General features: G+C 47.5%; 1 protein-coding gene across 6 annotated transcripts in view; it reads right to left on the bottom strand.

Annotated features, from left to right (window-relative positions):
* The window catches only part of EGFL7 (EGF like domain multiple 7), a 32318-nt gene extending 12266 nt beyond the window's left edge, over nucleotides 1-20052 (bottom strand). Inside the window, exons 1-6 of one of the 6 annotated variants that reach the window (XM_050926760.1) lie at nucleotides 19706-20052; nucleotides 18195-18412; nucleotides 13435-13504; nucleotides 4491-4688; nucleotides 1878-2000; nucleotides 1282-1394 (exon numbers count right to left, since the gene is read on the bottom strand). In XM_050926760.1, coding sequence (XP_050782717.1) covers nucleotides 1282-1394; nucleotides 1878-2000; nucleotides 4491-4570 — 316 coding nt within the window. In that variant the 5' untranslated portion in view covers nucleotides 4571-4688; nucleotides 13435-13504; nucleotides 18195-18412; nucleotides 19706-20052. Of the gene's footprint in view, nucleotides 1-1281; nucleotides 1395-1877; nucleotides 2001-4490; nucleotides 4689-10259; nucleotides 10350-10672; nucleotides 10771-13434; nucleotides 13505-15927; nucleotides 16150-16328; nucleotides 16481-18194; nucleotides 18413-19705 lie in introns of those variants that run through there. The other 5 variants (XM_050926759.1, XM_050926762.1, XM_050926763.1 and 2 more) reach the window with 5 other exon arrangements.
* Nucleotides 20053-21958: the final 1906 nt, after the last annotated feature.

The following is a 21958-nucleotide window of genomic DNA, read 5'->3' as shown; positions in this document are numbered from 1 at the left end:
ATACCCCACAGTGACTCACAGAGGGCAAAGGCTGTGAACGCCTCGCTCCCATGGGCCAGCAACGAGATGACATGTGCAAACAGCTGCTCCCAGTGAAAGTAAGAGGTTCACACTCTGGCCCAGAGTTCGTCAGAGATCCCTGAGCAGATCAGAAAGGAAGATTCGGCCCCAGAAACTCAGCATTTTCATACAGCCTTCTAGTAACTCTGGGAGCTCATCAAATGAAGCAACAGATCTAGGATGGTGTCTTGAATGGCCCTGAGCTGATGCCTGGAAAGTCTTTCCACTGGTGTTTGCTAGTGCAATAAACACTTTCATTTGTAACTTAACCCATTTCAGTCCTGGAAAGAGGAAGACGTCCTCAGAGTCTGTGTAGGGAGTAGGAGGGGTGTAGAGGGGGACTGCAGCAGCTCTCAACCAGCGACAGGCTCTGGGAAGCGTTAGTATATTGCAGTCTGGTTTGAGCTGGTAAGAGATTAGCCTCTGATGGGCTTGGCACTCCTTTTGTGCTGTACAACACTAGTTCCCCCTAAAAGCAGAGATGTGCCATTACTGCTGATTTATGCGGAAAGGGTTTATTAATTTCTCCTCTGGTATAAGCCAAGCTAATAAAGCGACATACGCAAGGCAAGCAAAGCAAGGCTATAAATGAATGGCTAATTGAAACCGATTTGTTCTCACAGGCGGGTGCTGGAAGGATAAGTGCCAGCTTAGTACAATAGAGAATTACATGAATTTCAGACAGATCTGGTAACAAGGGCAGTGGCTTTTGAGGCACATAGAAGTTGTGGTCAGAGAGGTGCTGAGAGCCCTCTGCAAGGTGTTAACAACCCCCGTCTGCGCTATATTTCCTTCTCTCCAGCATTCTGCACTAGGAGAGCCCCTCCCACCAGCAAGATGCTAATACTCTTCATTCAGTGATCTCAAAGCACAAAGCTTTTTGCCAACGTAGGCGTAGTAGTTACAATCCCTGTGTTACGGATGGGTGCGCTGAGACGCCAAGAGGGTGTGATTTGCCCAGGGCCCCTGCCAAAATCAGGAACAGAATCCCTATCTCCTGACTCCCAGGTCAGTGCTCAAGCCAGGCTGTAGCTGTCCCTCTCAAGGCTATGGGATTGATTCTGCTCTCGTTTACACCAGTGTAGATCAGGCAGAAAGCCGCCGTCAATGAAAAAAGACTGGTGTAAAACAAAGTGGAAGGGGAGCAGGACCAAGGCGCCAAAGGGGAGATGCGGCAATCTCATCACAATCCATATTATTCTCTCTCTGCCACTCATTTACCTTTGCTGCATCCGACTGCGTGGCTGTTTGCCCGTCTCCATCCAGGGCAGCACATATAGATGGGCTGGGAAAATCTCCTGTAGGCCAGGCGATAGGCAACCTTGTATGTGGTTCTGCGATAAGGTTCAGGAAAGTGTTAGGGACTGAGCCTGTACGGAGTACAGAGAGAGCCGACTGCTTCGCCCTGGGGAGAGTCACCATCCTTCCCCTGCCTAGCTCCTAGGGTTGGGGAGTAAACCAGGTCATCCCTTTGCCGATTACTTCCCCTATTGTGCCAGCCTGCCTCTGCCCACTCCCTATCCCTCCCTGCCCACATGCTCCCAGGAGTAGGGGCCACGCCCACACCAAGTATGGCTGTCTCTCCCAACAGGGGAACGGGGGAATGGTCTTCCTCCCTGCAGGGTGATCGCTCCTTATACACCTCTGAACAAACCCTTTGCTAAGCACCCCGGAGAGATGCTGTGTCTCTGGGCAAATACTTGCACTCAGCTTCCTCGGAGACTGCAGTCCAACCCTGGAGCAGACGGGCTATTCCAGATGCCACCTGTCTGCAGAGATGGCGCCCGTCATTCCCTGAAGCAGGCTGCTCTCCTCACCTGTACGTACTGCAGAGCCGGTGTCCCTGGCACGTTGTGAGGTAGGGCTGGTAGACAGGCTGCACGTGGGACTCCACATACGAAGCGGCTCTGTTCTGCATCTCTGCAGAGCACACCCTGCGGCTAGACAAAAGGCATCATGTCTCACTCGAAGCGAAAGCAACAGGGATCAGGCCCGGAAGGCAGATAAGGAATGTGATGTGAAAACCCCTTCATGGAGCCAAACCCAGCTCCAGTGCAAGAGGATGCAATGCCACTGCTTTCTGTGTAACTGTGCCTTCTTACTCCCTGGCTGCATCTGGCCTATGGAGGACCTGATTCTCAGTGGCCCCATGTCTCCAATGGAGCTGTGCCAAGCTCCCCTAGCAGAGACTCTGGCCAAGAACCTCACAGAGGGTTGGTTAAGATGCAATTGCTATGGCTCCCTTAATTTCCCATTTACTGGAGCAGAGCTATTGGGGTGTGGTTGGGAAGAGAAGCTGATAGGGGCTTCCAAAACTTAACACAAGTAAATCCCTTGACTGTCAGCTCTATATCCTGCCTCACACATCTGAGAGCTTATATCCTGCACCTATCTTGATAAGTTCTACACTCGCAGGGACCCTCCCTTCTACCCTCAAAGCTGCAAGGCTGCCTCTACTGTTTGCATCCAGGTGCCCTGGATGGCCATCTCCAGTCTCACTGAAAACAATGTTGGGAGCAGGTATCCACAGCGAATGGGCTGCTGGGTGGCTGTCATGCAAAGTCTCCGAACAGAGTCCTCCGAAGGCTGCTGTAAAATTACCGTGCAAAGGAGAGGAATCCAGATCCATTAGTGGGGGAATCATTTCCCCCTGAACAGCAGATTAAAGGGGACATGTCAACGCGGTAAGAAAAATCATTTGCTTTTTAGCTGGCCTTTGATTTGTTTTCGTTCTGAGACTGTGGCAGCACTGAAAGACAACACCTAGGTGATGACCAAAAATCCACAGCAAGGACCAGATTCTGCTCAATGGAGTAAAATCCCTTCCACTGAAGTAGCTCTAAAGTAGATCTGGATCTCCCCACCCCGCCCACCCACAAAGGAAAAGTTTCATGAAATTCACATCCAAAGCGTTCTTGGTTAGAGATTTTTGCACCGTTTTGCCTTTTGCCAGCTTGAGAGGTTCTGTTCAGCTGAGTGTTGTGTGACACCGATCTTAGCCTCTGGAGTAGAAGCCCATTAAGAAACCCGATTAGTTGTGTCAGCTTCCCAGACAAACTAGAAACTTGAACTAAAGTGCTGAAAATTAACACTGACGTCAGATGCCTTCCATTAACTCAGGATAACTCATTTCACCCTGCTGGATTAATGGTATGAAAGAGGCAGTTTTGCTGACATTATTATAAAGATCTATCTACTCTGGATGTGTGTGTATATATATCAGCAGCCAGCTGTGTGTGTGTGTGAGAGAGAGAGAGAGAGAGATTCAGTGAGTGTGTGTGTGTGAGAGAGAGATTCAGTGAGTGTGTGTTTGTGTATGTGAGAGTGAGAGAGAGAGAGAGACTTCAGGACTGCAAAAGATTCAATACTGTAGTAAGGGCTGGGTCACTCTGTAAAACCAAACGAGATAGATCAGAACTACAAAACGGGGGTCCAGATATCACTGTTTCCAAAGTTAGTGGGAAATGAGTTAACTGGGGCGGGAGGAGGAGAAGTCAAATCCAGACTTCCCTAAATCTTAACATGGCAGTCAAAGGGGATGTTTTGCTTTGGAGCTGGGATGCTGTTTTGACTCATTACAGAGATGAGAGCTCGTTGCCCAGCTTATATCCAAAACTGCATTTCCCCCCAATTCAAAGTGTGTTTGGATCCTGGGGTTTGGTTCAAACCCATCTCTAAGAACAATAATAATAGCAGTTATGCATGATCAGATAGGGGCCATCAAATCCCATGCTTCAGGGCACAAACTGATTGACACTGTGGTCAGGAAGGAATTGTTCCATCATCTACAGCATTGCCGATTTAGGGGTGTGAGATTTTGCCATAGTCTGAAGCATCTCATATTGGCTGCTACTAGTGGCAAGATACTGAACGTGGTGAACCAGTGATTTGTGTGTGTGTGCATATATACATGTGTACGCGGGGGGTGCATCTGGAGTGTGTACATGTATGTGAATGCATGTGAGTGGGTGTGTTGGTGGTGAGTGTGCAGTTATGCTTGAGGGAGGGTGTATACATGTAGGGATGTGCACTAAAGACACAATAAGAAATCATGAGCAGCATACGCTCTATTTAACTTTTTGACTCCCCAAGTCAACTGGCAAAGATACTCTCTTTGTATGTGCTGCATGGAACTAGACTGATACACTTGAATGTATTTGGATGGCTTTCTGCTTTACAGACGCAGCAAACAAATACCACAAAAGCTTGCCAAAACCTACACTACCCCAGGAAGAATCTGCAAGGTTGTCTCTTGCCTGTCCCACACCTTGAAAGCCACTCATCCATGTGCAGCAGACTTCTAAACTTGGCCTTTCATATCTCCATGAGCCCAGCCCCCTGAATCAATCCTTACTGTGGCTTGCAGAGAAGCCCAGCGGTATGCATGCAGCAAGCCAGACTTCTGAAGGATGGACAAACAAGAGGCTTACCCTGACCGGGCAAAACACTCAGCGCTGGTCACACCAAGGATTAAGACAAATCCCGTGAGGAGGCAGCTGATTCTCTGCATTTCCTGCCCTCTGCCGGCTCCTTCTTTCCTGCTGTGTGATATTGTGTGGCATGAAGGGGTGTCACTCTTTGATGGGAAGCACTGGCTCTTACTGCATGTGTCTCTTCAGTGGGGAACCCTGGAACCAAAAGAATAATGACCTTACCATGCAGCATCCTTTCTGGGACGGTGACATTTCAATGGCCCCCTTTGGGCCTATTGAAAAAGGAGCACAGGGGAGCAAGGTGTGGTGCTGCCTTCACGCTAAGCGACTGGGAATTTCCCTGCTGTGCACTAGCAAAGCAATGCGGTATATGCTCTTACAATGACGCAGTGGGAGCGAAGTAGGTTTTTAAAGTGCAGCGGCAATAGCAATAATTTCATGGTGACGTTTCTGGCTTGGGACTCAGGAGATCTGGGTTCAACTCCCAGCTCAGCCAAACTCTCCCTGTGTGACTTGGAGCAAATCACTTAAGTCAGTAGTTCTCAAAGCTGGTCCACCGCTTGTTCAGGGAAAGCCCCTGGCGGGCCGGGCCAGTTTGTTTATCTGCCACGTCCGCAGGTTTGGCCGATGGCGGCTCCCACTGGCCGCAGTTCGCCGCTCCAGGCCAACAGGGGCTGCGGGAAGGGCGGCCAGCACATCCCTCGGCCCGCACCGCTTCCTGCAGCCCCCATTGGCCTGGAGCAGCGAACCACGGCCAGTGGAAGCCACGATCGGCCAAACCTGTGGACGTGGAAGATAAACAAACCGGCCAGCCCTCCAGGGGCTTTCCCTGAACAAGCGGCGGACCAGCTTTGAGAACCACTGACTTAAGTTCTTAGGTGCCCCATCTGGCCATGAAGATAATAATAGTTCCTTTGTCTTGTAAGATCCTAAGCATTTTGGGGCAGGGACTGGCATTTCTCATTTGTCTGTACAGCATCTGGCACAGCCTCGTTATTACTGCACTATCAGTGATATTAGGATAGCAGTCCCAATGATGGGTTTTAAAATAAACAAACGTCACTAATGCCAGCCACCCACTGCTCACGAGTCACCCTACAGTGACAGCGGAGCAAGTGCAGCCCAGCCCTCACAAGCGAGTCGCCCTGTAATAACAAACCAGTATGTCCAGCCAATCCTATAATAACAAAGCACCCGTGCAGCCTGCAGCTCTCAAGTCACTCTATACAACCAGCATGCACAGCAGCCTTCCGATACCAAACCATTGTGCATGGAATGGCAAGGATAAGAAAAGAAGGGAACAGAGCTGAGCCTGAAGGGTGTTCCATGTAAAAGTGCTTAAAAAAAATTAGAGAAGGGCATTGTTATTTTGCATCTGAGTCACATTAAATACTTCTGGGTCAAATCTTCTGTTGGTATAAAAACCCATTGCTCCAATGAAGCCAGTGGAGTTATGCTGATTTACACCCTCTGAAGATCTGGCCCCACAAGTTTAAGATTTTCTTTTTCCAAGAATAGAGTAAATGGCTTGTTGAGCTGTATCATTCTGAAATATGCCACTAGTGCCAGACAGGGAGGCCAGTACAAAGAGCTGCAATATACATGGCATCATAAAGCCGCATGTTTCTCACCAAAGGAAATAGTGAAATCAGGTCTCCTTCCCTCTTAAACACAAGGGTCCTCTCCAGTGCTTTAGAAGGCTGAATGCTTTCTCTGCAAAGCCAATACTAACCAAGTGGGGAATAAAGAGGCATTGATTCTGCCAGCAGAGGCAAATATACGAGGCAGAGTTCTAGCAGGTCAATAATGACATCTAATTTAAACAATCCATTGACCTCCAGATGATGGAAGTTAAAGGAAGAAAAAAACAAACCAAATACATGACAATGAAAGAGGGTTCGCCTTTCTGACCGCACCCTCTGAAACAAACCACTTTTATTGGGAGACACAAGCTTAACAAGAAACAACCCCATGGAAATGGAGAAATATCACACTGATATAGCAAAAAGCTTGTAAAAGGGGAAACCAAGGCTGGAAATAGAATTGGAATGGTCCAGGCTCGTGTCATGGCACTTCGTTAGAAGAATTTCCAGCTTTCCAGATCTCCAGCTGGCGTCAAGCGCTATAGCTCCACTGAAGCCCAGTTAAATGCCAGCTGAGCATCTGGTTCAAAGCAGAGCAAGGCGGCCGCGTGGCTAATAATGGTTATGGGGCACAAACCACTCCTCATGGATTGGATCCTATGTCCGGGGGTACCATGGAAGAGGTCAGAAGCAGCGAGGAAGGTCTGGAGCAGAGCGGGAAGCGAGATCCAGAACAGAGGAGGAAGAGCTATAGAAAAGATAACACAGGCCCTCGCTCCAAACACTCTTGCTCAAGGAGTGGCTGGATTAGCTCAGCAACAGCCAATGAGGGGACTCATATTAGCAGGCAGGTTGTATCCTTGAAGAGGACAAGTGCAGTGATGCCCAGGCACTGGATTGGGCTCCTCGAGAACGTGAGGGAAACGGCCCACAGAAGTAATTGAGAAAGAGACGGTTGGCTTTAAGCTGGTTAAAATCCTGAGCTCAGTTTCACCCCTGACGTTCTATGGACTAGATCCATACATTTGAAAGCCTGAAAGGACTTTACAGTCCCCTAGCCCCAAAAAGCACAGCAGACTCCATCAGAAGGCTGACGAGCAAACCTCCCTCTTCTTGTAAAGGCACAGGGGCCGCCATTGCATCACCCTATTTTGTCTGATTAATCCTAAATAGTTTGTATTTCAGATCACTGATACTCCTGGCTGCCTCCCATGCACTCCCTTGTGGCCAGGGGTGGGCTGTGCAGTGCCTGCCTCTATTTTCCCTTTCTTCAGAGTTCCTTAAACAACCAACAGTCCAAAGAAAATGAAAACACTCCCCACCTGGGAGCTCCATGTATGTATTCACTCCTTAAACACACTCTGACCCAACCCCAGTACAATTCAATGGCTTCCCAACAGCTGCTTCTTCAAGCCAGCTGCAGCTCCTTCGGCTTCTGTTTCCCAAGGAATCCCCCACCTCCCCCCGCTTTACTGCAGCCACCTGCTGCTCTTTATGGGGAATGACCTGATCCCACTCAGGTGGGGCTCATCCCGTATTCAGGGCTGGCTTATCCCCAGGCTTTCCAGCCCATGGGGCACGCCACCCCGTTACTGGTGCCAAATCACCGCCCCTTTTGGGTGGGGGGAAGGGAAGAGGCCAAAAATCTTTTCCACTCTGGGTGACAAACACCAGCTCAGATGCTGCACAGACCTTGTGCTGGCTGTGTACACCGAATTTCACCCTCTGGTTAGTTATTTGTGGTGCCGGCCTCCACAAGAAATCAAGCTTCGGTTGATTTACAGAAATAAGGACGTCAACAATCAATGGAAAGGAAAGAAAACTCTTTTGCACACCTCAACGCACATGGAGGCATCTTAGAATGTCTTGGGTGGTCTGATGACCCTCCTAATTCCCTCCAACCTCACCTCAGCTAGAATACGGTGCAAATTCTCAGTGAAATCATAATCCTCCGTCCCAATGGTATTTCTTCAACGAGACTGAATTCCACGTTCTAAATCAAACCCTGAAGATCATCTCAGACCTTCGACCAAACTCCACAGACAGAGGTAGGAGTTTTGCCTGCATGGGGATGGCAAAGGATTAGAGGCCTGGGTCCTGAAGGACAATTTGTTTTGTTCTGTTTTTAAAAATCAAAGAGTCTGAAACAGAATTGTTTCCCCCCTCCCCACCCGTCAGAAAGTATCTCCATCTCCATGTGTGTTAAAATCAGGGTTGTTCCGCATCAGATAAAGATCCGATTTTGATCAAATTAGAGCTGTTTAATGCACATAGGAACCCAGGACCCCTGAAAGCTGCAGAAGACGCCTAATGCTTGTTTGTCAAATTGTAATTTAGCGTTGTCTGTTCTCTGATCTCTTTTCTAAAATGACTGTCAGTGGTAACAATGCTTTTTCTGTTTATGTACCAGAAAAATCTTTGTGTGATAAGAACAAAAAAACCAAAAATCCAACGCAATACATTTTTGCATAGTCTCTCTAATCTCATATGTGTCTCAAGTTTTGTAATGTAAAATATGTTGTTGCTCTGTTCATATAAAGCTACTGTATGTAGCGCTATGCTCCTGAAATGCTAGGAGGCATCAAAGCCTTGTAATATGAGCATCTGTAGCCAAATATGATTCCAGTGGTTGCATCTGACTTCAATCCAAAACTATATGCTAAAATTCTGGCCCTCAGAGCTGTTGCCTAAACTACTGCGAGAGCCAACAGAAAACATTATCACATGTTGTGTGTCAACTCTGCTACCATCTCCAGCTCTGTAGCTGAAACCCAAGCACCAGCTAAAGTCTATTATTGAATCACTGTGTCGGGGGCTATTTTCTAAGTGGCGCAAGACGATTCAGCTCTGCAGCTCCCATTCACCTCCAGGAGTGAAAATGTTCCTGATGGATCCATTCTGACATTCATCATGTGGGACTTCTGGGAGTCATGTTCCCATCACGAGAGTGCCCCGATTCTACCCGGGGATGTGTAACTCAGACTCTTCTGGACCTGAGCAAGAGACAGAGCAACTTTCTCAGGGACCCACCCCCAAACTACTCACAGCAATTCTTCCTCCGGACTGCCAGGATGGGCGCTGGGGTTCAGTAGTATCCACAGGCAGCTGTGGTAGGATGCCGTGTAGCTGAAATGTCATATTCACTAAGCATATTAGGACTAGATCCTGCAGTCAGTGGTGCTAAAGATTAGATAGATAGATAGATAGATAGATAGATAGATAGATAGATAGATAGATAGATAGATAAAAATTTCAGATGAGCCCAGCTCAGATCCAAACTTTGCCAAACTTTGGGGTGTCTGGTTAAGAGTTTGAATGAATCTTTTTTAAAATTAACCTTTTTTTAAAAAAAATAGAGATGAATCCGAAGTCTGCCCTTGTGGCGTACAGGGAAGATGTGTCTCCTTCTGCAAGTGCAATAGGATTCTGCTAAGATTGTCAACCCTGAAGGTCAGTCACCCACTTAAGACAGCTGTCAACAACCATCGACTTCCTGAAGGACAGAGTTGCCCATGTCATGCCTCTCGCTGCCTCCCCTCCTTTGGGCATTTCAGTCTCAGGGCCGCTAGAGGGGGGCCTTTCCTAAGGGTCAAACAGACCCCTGGAGCTATTCCGAGCTCCCCTGCAAAAGACCAGCCAAGTGTTGCAGGGGTGGGGGCGAGCTGCTCTCCCAGTAACCCAGGGGAACCCTGTTGGGGGGAACCCCATGTCACGGGGCTACACCGGGCCAGGCCAAGCCACCAGCCCAGCTGTCAGTTTCTTTCCGACTGATCCAGCCACCACGCGTCTGGGCTGACCGGGTGCAGCTGCATCTGTGATGCCGGCGCAGGTCCTGATGCTGCTACTTTGCATCTCTGCAGCCTCCCCACCTGGCCCCGTAGGATCGCCCCTTTCGGGTCCGAGCCTGCCGCTTTGGGAACCGCTCTGCAGAAGCGCACCTAGATTTTGCAAATATCCCAGTGCATCCATTCCCGCCGCCGCCGCCGCCTTTTTGCAAGGAGGCTTCCCCTACAAATTCAGACCCAGCAGACAGCGCGTGCAAAGAAATCCGACTTGCAAAGCTGGGGGGAGGGAGGGGACCTCAGCGCACGTGAGTCCAAACTTTCCAGCCCCCTGGTCAGAGCGGTTTGCAAAGCCAGGGCCCAGCCATGAAGTTACAAGCTCCGATTTCCAGCCTACTTACTTTTCCTGCCGGTCCTAGGAAGGGGAATTTGCAGAGAGAGGGAGACCTCCCCGGAGCTCGCCTGCCCCACGGTAGCGGCGCACACGCAGGAGCTCCTGCCCCCAGCTTTTGCCTCCTTGATGGAGCCGCCAGCGGTGTGTAGCCCCCTTGCATTTCCTCCCACCCCCCCAGTGCCGCGTCCCTCTCCTCTTAGTCCAATGAGCTCGTGGGAAGGATCAGAGCCGAGCTCTGCACCGCGGGACTGAAACCCACAAAGCAGTTCAGGGGACCGAGGAAACTCGCAACCTGCGGCTGGAAACACCCCCACCTGCAGCCTCTCCCGCTGCCCCCCCCCCCCATATACACACACGCAGGAGAGGGAGAAATCTTCCCTGGCCCTTGCACCTGCGCCTGACATTCACCTCCGGGCTCACCTCTCTGGGTCCGGAATCCGGATCGTGTGCTGGGGGTGACTGCTCACCCATTGCAGCGGGGCGGGGCCGTGCAGAGAGGAGCAGCGTAAAGGGGGATCCCAGCGGGATGCCCCGTGGTGCCCTGAACCGGTTTCTAACTCCCCCGCACCTTCCCAGGAAAGCAACGCGCGCTCTGATCCAGCCAGCGCCCCCCTAGCTGCGGATTGCCCGGGGGTGGCGACTGAGTCTGGCTTCTAGGCTAGTGAGCTCTTCCTGACTCCTCTGTCAACGCTCAGCCTGGCTAGGGTCCCTTCAATGCAGCTGCCAGCCAGCCTGCCCGTGCAGAGACCAGTGCACCCAGCCGCCCCCCAAAGCCACGGGGTCATGGGGCTCAAGGATTCGCTCTCCAGGCTACCATGGATTAGCCGAAACCCAAACTGCTCCCCTGCCTGTCGTGCTCACTGGGGGCGCCAAGCCAACCACTCATCCCAAACCCAACTGCAATTGGGGTTAGTTTTCCCCCCCTTCTGTTTCTTTGGGTGCTGAAATTGCTCTCCCTCCAACGCCATCCAACCAGACCAAGCTGCCTGCTTTGTAGACGGCTGCTTCCCCAGAGAGAAGAGCTCATTCCACCGTGGGGTGGGGTTTTTTGGTTTAGCATGTGCCCAGCAGAACGAAAAACTAAACCATCTGAACCTTAACGGCGCAGATGTTTTTCACATTTGTTTTAAATGCACTTTAGAGCAATTTTTACCCCCTACTTCATGGAAATAGTGGGGCCGGGGTGTTTTTGTTTGTTTTGTTTTGTGTGGTGGAGGTTAATTCTGTCTTTTATTTCCAAGTGGTCCCAGTCATTGTGATTAAAGGGTTGGGTTTTTTTTTTCAGTCTAACTTGCAAACTCTCTTTCCAGAATTTTATAACTCAGTTCAATGTAGACTGAGACCCAATACACAAGGGGTTAACTCAGAAGCCAATTTGTTTCTTTGCAAAACTTTAGAAAACTCCTTCTAGTGGTTTTTGAGCTACACAAGAGCAGCAGAGAAGGTCTGGATGTCCCAGGTGCATGACTGAGAAATGACATTATTTATCGGAGCATCTTGTACACTAACAATGAGTTACAGTGAATTTGAATTCTTGTCTGTGAGTCAGTGGAATATCCTTCAGAACTCTCCAAATTACCAAAACATCGAAGGGTGTGTCTACAGGGCAGCCATGACAGCAGCATACCCGCGGTGCTGCAACTGTGCCACTGTAGTGCCATAGTGTCGGGAGGAGTTTTTCCACTTCCATAGTTAATCCACCTCTACCAGCCACAGTAACTAAGTCAATGCTAGACTTCTTCCTTCAGCTTAGCCATGTCTACAAAGGGGCAACTTAGCTATGTCGCACAGGGCGCAACATTTTTCACAGCCCTGAGCTGTGTAGGTAGGTCGATCTAATTTTTAAACATAAATCTGACATAACAAATCCTCTTACATTCCAAGGACCAGGCATCAAGGCTCAGGGGCATAGGGCCCAGTTTTAGCAAAGATAGTGGTGCTCAGCCATTCACAGGATCGGCTCCTTACACATTACATCACCAGCAGAGTAAGATGAAAGCAATAAATACTACGGCCCAAATGTGTCCCTGATGCATTTTCATTTCCTCTAACCCAGTTTCACTACAAGGAACACATCAAGCCCAATGGTCCAGCTGCCCACAGACTCCCTTGGACTGCATGTTACTTTGTTAGATGCCTTGGTCAACTATCAAAGAAAATGGTTCAGTCCCTTTGTGCAAACCGGGATTTCCTTTGTCTCCATCTTCCCTCGTAAAGGAATTAGAGCAAAGTAGCACTATTGTTCCTAAAACAAATTAGCGCAGTCTCCTGTCACCTGGCCGTGCACAGAACTTGCCCCAAAGTCAGCAGGTGTTGGCGTGTGAAGGAAGGTCAGGGTATGGGCCATATGGGAATATTTGTTACCCTCTAGCTTGGGTTGTTTGGGTTATTTAGCACATATAGGGGAAATAGTTAGCAGATAGACAACAGCAGCTCAGAAATCGCTGCTGCTTCTACTGTTTGGGAGTTGTGCAGGCTGCTGATTTAAGCCCAGCTGCCCTCTGTCCATAGTCACACCAGCTGAAGGTTGATGCTACAGTCCCAGCGCAAGGTTATGGTGCACTGGGGCTGATTCTCCACTGCTGTGCATTCATTTACACCCGTGCAAAGTGAGCGTGAAACACACCGAGCCAGATCCTCAGCTAGCGCCCGAGCTCCATCAGCCGAGGCACTCGCCCGGCCATTATGTCTTGATAGCATGTTACCCCCACCTTTGCTCTGGGTGTAAATGACAAGGAGCAGAGGAGTGGAGAAAGATGCCGTGCGTGTGATGGGATGGAGCGAGCACGTGCAAGGAGTCCGGATCCCTACAGGCAGAGATGATAACCAAACCCATCAAAGGTTATTGGCTTTGATTGAAAAGGCAGTTCTCCTTTGTGTAGCATCTTGCATTATGTAAGCACGAAACAGGAGTTGTTTTATTCCTCCGTCTGGATCCATCTACCCCTGGGGAATTATTGAAACTCATTTAATCTCATAAACTCAAAGCACAGACAGCCCTTCCCAACAGCCTCACAGGGACAGTAATAATCTTAATGCACAGTCTATTATTGCAGCCCTAGTGCCTGGGGGAAAAGAAGAGTGCCCGCTATGGAACTCTGCTTCTGAGTATATTTCTATTAGCCAAGTGAAAAGCTTGTCCATAAAGGTGAAGGATTTCATTTCACTGCTGTGTTACTCACCTGATCTGTTGAAATCAGTCATTTGTCATGAATGGAGGATGCTTCCTTTAAACGGCCCCATGATTTCTTACTGTTGGAACAAATAAAACCACAGTTATGCACTGCCATTCTCCTGACGTATGATTTCCTTGATACAGATCTTGATCATTCTGGGCCTGCCTTTGGCTTCCTTGTGCACCCAACTCTCCCTCCAGACTATTTGGGTGGGGCAGCAGGAGTACAGGATCAGACCCAATCTCAATGCACACTTTTAGCAAATATTTATAATGAAACCACACTACAAAAATACAACCATATGTTGGTAGGGAATGGATGGACAGAAATGGCTGGCGCTATTGTAGGACAGCGTCCATCCTTCGAATGGTACATTTTTTCCTGTGCAACACAAGTCTAGGAGGACAAATTTTCACTGAGGGGTTTGCATGAGCATGATCCTTTACACTGGTATAAATTGGGAGTATCCCCACCAAAGTCCGTGGAGTTCCACTGATTTAAATCTGGCACAAGAGGAAAATCAGGGCCTGTGTGACTTTAGATTATTCCAAAGTGCAGTTATAAAATAGGCAGGAAAATGAACATGTCGTTTCTAAAGGACTCCAGGTGGGACCATCTAACTCAGACCTGGTACACATCCCCCAAGCAATATGTTATGTGTACCCAATATTCATTCCAAAGCAATGCGTGAGGCTGAATTAGCTGCTTAATTCCCAGTGAATTCTGATGGGCGTTGAACATCCACCTTCCTTAGGCTCATCTGAAAATCCCAGTTTTAAACCATCAGGACATGGCCCCAAGCCGTGTGTTATCCCATCCCAAGCACTCCTCCCGCAGGGCTCGTCTGCCTGGAGCAATAGCCCGGATTAGCTACATCTACTGTGGATGCTCTTATTCTGCACTGCCTTTGGGCAGTTTAGCTTAATCCACTTTAGAAGCGAAAAGGCTCCCTGAGTGAAATAAGAGTACTTATTTCACTCCCAGGCAGTGTGGTATGCCATTTGCAGTGCTGCACCCCTAGGAGTATGGTATGCCAGCCCCAAACCGAGTGTGATCCCATCCCTAATACTCGGCCTCGAGCCATGTTATACCATACTCAGTGCCCATCCCTAAACACTATGATATACCAGCCTCAGCAATTTCAGCCACGCGTTCTAAATCTGCCAACAAATACAGAAACACAACTCCACGGACAAGTAGTTCAGTTCTCTTTGCATTCCTAGTGCGTATAATGCTCTATCAACATTGCACAATGAATCCTCATTCCATCCCTTGGAGGGAGGTCAGCGATATTATCCCCACTCTCCTGATGGGGAAATGGAGGCAGAGCAGTTATGTGACTCACCAAAGACCACAGAAAGAGTTAGTGTCAGAGCTAGGCATAGAATTCAGGAATTGCTGGTGTCCTGGCCTGTGCTGCACCCACTACATTACACCACCCTTTACCAAACCGCATGTGCATTTAAGGTGAAACATTTGACTGGAAAATTTGGGGCCCAATCCTGTAAGGTTCCATGCACCCTCATCCTCAAGTCAATGAGTGGCAGATGCTCAGTTTTGCAGGATCATTCCTTAGTTATGTAACGGAAGTGTAAAATCATACTCAGATACCAATGTGTGAATGTGGGTGGATTAATTCACACCTAACTGCATTCACAGCACACAGCTTTTAGCTTCACCTCTAATAACAACACGCTAGATAGGAATAAATACACCATAATTCAAGCTCTTTGTTATTGCTCAATTATTTCTGACATGCATTGCAGCAATTTATAATTTTGCAATTATTTTAGTTGCTAAAATTTTGAATTTTGGCTCCTTTTTCTAGAACAAACCTTTATTCAGGCAAACTCTCACTGACCTCAGTGTCACCTAGGTAAGGACTGAGGATAAATTGATAAAAGTCTATTTGATCCCATGTGTAGGGAAGCATTCAGTGCCTGGGACTGTAATATTCACTTCACTGGGCCAACGCCCAGATCTTCAAAGTTATTTAAATACCACTGAGTATCTGGGCAAAAATCCTCAAATGGTGTAAATTGGGATCACTCCCCTAATTTAAATGATGCTGTGGTAATTTACACCACTGGAGATCTGTCCTATTGCTCTGTTAATGCTAGTGCGATTGGATTTCTGAAAAGAATGTTCAGGTGTTTTAGTTCTTCAGTTTAAGTCTATCTGGATTTGATACCATCCCTAAACTGATATTCTGAATGGTTCACCCACAGTGCACCCTGCCAGGCATTAAAAATAGACTCCTGCTACTTCTAATATTATTGTTTGTCTCAAGACCAAGAAAGAAACGTTCCTGCATAATCGCTTCTTATTTGTAAAAAAGTTGAAATCTATCTGCCAATGCAGAGTCTTGTAACAGCAGCGTTGCTTTCCCCACAGACGAAAATGTAAATTATTACACAAGCCAAAATGCTTTACAGGATCAGTTCTAAATTAAAAGCCAGGTTAAATTTTAAGGGTAAAATTCTTCTCTCACGTCCTCACCCTCATGTCACCTGTAGTGCAGATTCTTATCGCATATGCTGCAGACACGGTAGGCGCACAGCTCTGGTGATGTCAGTGGTTTTAAGTAAAGCAGACATGAGATCCTAGGCACTGAAGGCTGAGTATAGGATAAAGATGTGATCCTGGATTCCCTGCACATCTGGTTCCCAGTGACATCAGAGTTTTGGGTGGGCAGCAGATCATGCAGTAGGGCCCTGAGGAAGGAGTGCAGGGTTTGGCTCTAGGTCCACAAGGGAGTTGTGGCTCTGAAAGAAAATGGTACCCAGCATATACGAAAAATGGATATGAATGACTATAGGAGACTCAGCACCAAGGCCTTGATTCAGGAAGCTATCCCTATTCAGGAAGGCATGTACATAAGAGAATAAGAACTGCCATACTGGAATTAGACCGATGGTCCATGTAGTCCGGTATCCCGTCTTCCAACAGTGGCCGTTGCCAGATGCTTCAGAGGGAATGAACAGAACAGGGCAATTTATCAAATGATCCATCCCCGATCATCGAGTCCCAACAAAGTCAATGAGACTTAAACATGTGCTTAAGTGCTTTCCTGAACTGGGAAGCAGTAATGGGCAAGAAAGAAAGAAAGAAGCAAATTCTTAAAACATGTTTGCAATAATTTTGCTACAAAATCAGGCCTGACCCAGTAGTCGTTCTACACAATGACCTCTCCTGGACTGCAGTGGGGGGATTGCATGCAGCGTAGCTCCAGGAACAGATAGCTAAAGTAACAATGATTCTTTAGTGCTTCTTTTTTAAGATACCAAGCATTTTATTTTTTTTGGGAAAACTTTTCCAATTGGAATGCTTGGGTCTTTTAAATTAAGGAAACAGAGGAGCAATCCCTATTTCACAAAGTTAGCTAAGAAAAAAAGAATGTCCACCATACTGTTCTCTACTGCACTTGCTGCGGACCAGACTCTGATCTCATTTACATGGTGTAAATCCAGAGTAGCTCCACTGAAGTCAGTGCAACTTAAAGCAAGTGAAATTGAGATAAGAACCTGGCCCGTAGCCTTTAGTGTGTCAGCTCACCTATCGCCCAGTGCTGGGGGTACCTCTGGTCCAAAGTCTACAGTCATTAATCAGGCAAATAGGTAAATGTTTTGCTGGTGTAAAGACAAACACTCAGTGAGGATCTCAGGACTGGCCTCTTATAATTAAATACTATGGCAGTAATTCACTGCAGTCTAATTATCTCCACCATAAAGCATATGTATGAGCAACATTAATATCTTTTATTATTTAGCCAGGTTTATTATATATTATTACTTATGCTTGCATATTATTTGCACAACATTTACATGAGACAGTGACGGTCACTGTATGAAAGTCAAGAGAGAGAAATTTACAAAACATGGGTCTCTATTGCACCTGGATCAATCAAGAGTCACTCCAGTAACTTCAGTGGAATTACATTGGTTTAAAATTGGTGTAAGTCAGGAGAGAAATCAGGCCCCATGTTTTTTCCTGTACATTCACCCTGCAAAATTACTCCCCAAGGAAATATACTGCCCTCAATCCATTGTGGGAATTGATCTGAGTTGGATGCATGGATTAAATTGGTCCTTAAATCACACCTCTGCCAACAAACAGTTGCTTCAAGCAGAAATCGTTTTAAAATAGATCATTTTGCTCTTATGATCCTTCGATTCTAAAAAGCCATTTCTGGTTCAAAAGTGATTGCACATAAGCATGCGCTAAATGGACCAAAGTAGAGCTTTCCTAGCTTATCGGCTTTACAAGAAGCAGGAATACAAGAATTCCCATCATTGTAGGGCGGGTATTGTAGTGGGAGAGGAGGGCAGAGAGAGATTGAATACAGGAACATCTTAACTTCTCCAGTTTATTTTTTCTGCCATCTGTTTTCTCCTCTCCCTGCATTCTCTTTTTTTGTTCTTTTGTGTCTATTTTGAAGGCAGACATTAAACCTGCCCCCTTATGCTCCAAATTGACTTACTGTCGCATCTCCCACGTATACTGATTGAGATTTAGATTTCTTTATAATATAGATTCTGTGGAGGGGCAGTAGATTTACAAATTGCAGCAAAATAAATCTGTCAAAATGAGAAAGCTTCTGAGATTCAATTTCTCTTCATTAGCTGGGGGGGAACCCACCGGAGTTGAGCCTCAGCTATTATTGAGGGGTGCAAATTGAGATCCCAGAATTAGACTGTGGATCACAGAGAATAATGTTTAAAAAGTCAAACAAATACACACTCTGGGTACAGTCACTGTTTTCTTACCCCACTGCTAATTCTGCTGTGATCCACAGTAGATCCAGATTTAATGATGGGGGACAGGGTCTGAGTCCAGCCACTATATCTGTGTTGCTGACTCATGCAGTCAGCTTCCCATGGCCGATGAAGAGAGTGTCAAAAGCTTGCCCATCAGCTCATCACCTACAATTCCTTGTTCTTTTATTCTTTGCTTAGTGAATTCATCCCACCACCATGGCTGCATCCTGCAGAGAAATACGCAAAATCGTGTTTTCACTCAGAAAAAAATGCCCAAGGAGAAAGCATTCCCTAGCATTATACTTCTGTATATTCTCTATCTCCAGTGCCAGGCACATTTTGGGTATTACAGTAACTGACACTCAAAGTACCCTCCAAACTAAGGACAAATATTGTCCCCAAACCACAAACCAACAGCCCACCCACATTGTGTTCTGCCATGGATCGAGGGCAGTATATGGCTATACACACACTGTAGAGATATAACATCACCTACGCCTGAAATGCAGCCTCTGGGGTGACAAGAGACAGCTCTTTATCAGCGCACAGAACTCCACAGGATGCAAATCACCTAGCTACACAGCTGTAACTTCAGATGATCTTTGACTTCTTGCTTGCCACAATCAGATAATTCTCAGCAAATAGAAGCACACTAAATATCCAGGATATGCTGCCCCTATTTGAGATTTCTGGGCTCTTCCCAGCCCCTGGGGATCATTCAGTGCTGTATTTTGCCTAATGACTTTTTTAGTATTGGCAATTGAAAACAACTGGATCTGATTAGTAATAAGCTTTGTCCCATGGGGGATGAAGGGAGGAGAGAGGTGCATATTTGCACTATATAGCTATGGACCAACATGCATGTATCATACACAATACCTGCAGCCCTCTTAATCATTGTACCAGTATGGGGTGTGGGGGAAAGTGAAAGAAAGTAACTATGGAAACAAATGAGCACTAACTGTATAGTTCTTGCCACTGTGTCTGTTTGCTCCCAGCCTTAAACCCCAGTCTTTGACCCGTACATGGACAGTACATAAATTAAACTTCTTATATTTGACCTCCATCGCTCTTCTTTTGAAGACAAACAGCCTGAGTGGCAGTGAACTGAAATTAAAAATTTGCACAAAGGGCTGGATTCTGCTCTCAGAAATACTGAAGACAAAGGAATTCCTCTGGATTTGCCCCAGTGTAATGGAGAGCAGAGCTGGCCCTATGTGAGCGCTTCTCGAAAGAAGCCAATAGTTGCTTCAGAAAAACCTCTTTGCTGTACGAATCATTTTTTATTGTTCTTTATTGAGCCAGACCCTGAAGTTCTTAGTCACTTTCTCTGTTCTCACTTTCTCTGATGTTCAAAGTCCTACTGAAGCCACTGGACAGAGACCTCAGGAACTGGCCTGTTGCTACTGGGATAATGTAGGCTCCGATTGGCATCTCTTTTAACCCTCATGCACTGGCTTTTCTACCCATCCCAGCACCCTGCAGCCCTTGGGCACTACGCCCATTCTGGCATACGGTACCTGCTACGTCCTCGCCTCCTCTCTGTGTCCCTCTGCAGCGGCCATGGGAAATGGCCCACCTTCTCCTGCTCCAAGCAACTGTCCACAACCCAGTGGCCACCTCTGCTTCTGTTTGCTGCCGCTGCTGCATGGCCAAGGCCTTTCCTCCCCAGCTGGCTGCATCTGCTCCTCTCTTGTGCCTCCCCAGCATGGCTGGTCACTGGTGCTGCAGGCAGGCAGGAGGTCCCTTTAGAGGTGGAAGGGAGGCTTTTTATGCTTTTCTTCCTGTATAAATCAGGATTGGAATGGACAATCCCAGACAGGACTTCCTGTGTGTGTTGCTCACTGATAACGAGCTCAGAGAGCAGAACAAATACAGCGGACTGCTCACAGCGGGCCGAGAGAGGGAGAGGGCCTTGGGACAAGGCAGCCCCAGCAGCCCTCGTGGCTCCCCCGTGACACCCCAGTCACAGCAACGGGGGGCTAAGAGCGTCTTCAGGCCACTTCCAAGCAGTGTGGTGCTGGGACCTGCAGACAGACAAAGCACAGACAGCCCCAAGTGGCTGCAGTAAGAGCCGCTCTCTGGGGCTCCCCAAGCTACTCTGAAGGTGCCCCCCCAGACCGGGCAGATGGATGGGGGAAGCTTTTCAGAGACACTGGCACATCTTAGCATTTAGCAATGAACCTGGCTGCCCCTCCGGCTCTGTGTTAAACCCAGAGCTGCTGCCTAAAAAACAAGGTTTCCCTGGCACATGGCTTTGGGATTGGCGCTGGGTGGGAGAGCTGGGCAGCCAAGTGGAACTGACCCGCCCCCGCCCTCCATCCCGGAGCACACCCCAATGCTTCCCATGGACGTTCTGGCTGCACTCGGGCCAAGACCAAGTAGGACTCTTTCTAGAAGTGTTAAACCCCTCCCGGAACATAGCACCCCTTTCACTCCCTCCACACTGAATCTGTTTATATACTGGAGATATTTAAACACACGGACTCTCAAGTGGCTGATGGGTGAAGAAACCCTACCCAACCCCCAACACCTGGTGAGCCAGAAAACCCTGGCCAAGCTACAACTGCGTCGGGCAGAAGACAATGAGTCTTTCCTATCTGCTTCATTGCTTGGAACTCATCCCAGGGCAGCAGTGACTGAAAGCCAGTAGCATCTGCTGAGTGTCCGGCAGCCTACACAAAATGAGTCTCAGTTAAGTTCCCAAGGGGGAGGCATGCATGTCCCCAGTTGGTGGCTTGCTGGAAGCCAGTGCTCTCACATGGCTCTCCAGGCTCAGTTCAGGGCACAATGGTAGAAGAAGCTTGCACAGTCTATGCTGTGTCTGGATTTGGATTAACATCTAATTATATCTATTATTAATTACTGTAGCTAGTCATATCTAAGTATGGAATTATACATCACAATCATTACGGGATTTTTTTTTTTAATTCTCACGATACCCCTTGGGGGGTAGAGAAGTGTTACTCCCATTTTACAGATGGGGAACTGAGCTAGAATAAGTGACTTGTCCCAGATCACACAGGAAATCTATAGTCAAGCTGGGAACTGAACCTAACAGGTCATCCTTCCTCCCTTAGTATTTATCTAGTGATTGCCATATGGCTCTTAGCATCCGCGCTACATTCACTGGGAAACAGAAAAGGAAAATATTGGGATGCATTATATTACAGCCCATCAGAACATGGGAATATTGTCCCCAGGCCAACCCACCAATATTTTCATCAGCATTTTGTGAGGATTTCAAAATTCCCCACAATTCAAAGTCCAACCAGTTTTAGCTGGTCAAAGATTGGAGGCGGGCGGGGGAGGGTAGAAGTTCATGTATTTTTCCCTTTTCAAAAATATTGAAAGTTGCAATTTGGCTGAAAAGAAATCACATTTTGAAAAATGTGCTATGCCTTGTAAAATATTTGAAACTGTTGCTAATTTTACCTAATCCACCTGAAAGGAAATAATCTGAAAACACAGCACGTCTTTACAGCTGCACTGCCTCAGGTTCTCTATGCTGCTAGGGGTGAGATTTTTTGTTTATATCCGTGCTCATTTACACCCTGACTCAGTTACACATTTTAGCATGTCTGGACATCCCCATTCAGCACAGCATTTACTCCTGTGAACAGGCTCATTGAAATCACAGCAACTTCACACGTCTAAAGTTATGTGCAAACTAAAGTGTTTTAAGGTCTCGAGACAGCAAAACACTTTAGCATGTGCTTAACTTTAAGCACACAAGTGATCCCATCCCCATTCAACAAAGCACTTAAGCATGA

Source organism: Gopherus flavomarginatus, chromosome 17 (assembly GCF_025201925.1).
Source record: "Gopherus flavomarginatus isolate rGopFla2 chromosome 17, rGopFla2.mat.asm, whole genome shotgun sequence".
NCBI lineage: Eukaryota > Metazoa > Chordata > Testudines > Testudinidae > Gopherus > Gopherus flavomarginatus.
This window is presented reverse-complemented; position numbering and strand designations above follow the sequence as displayed.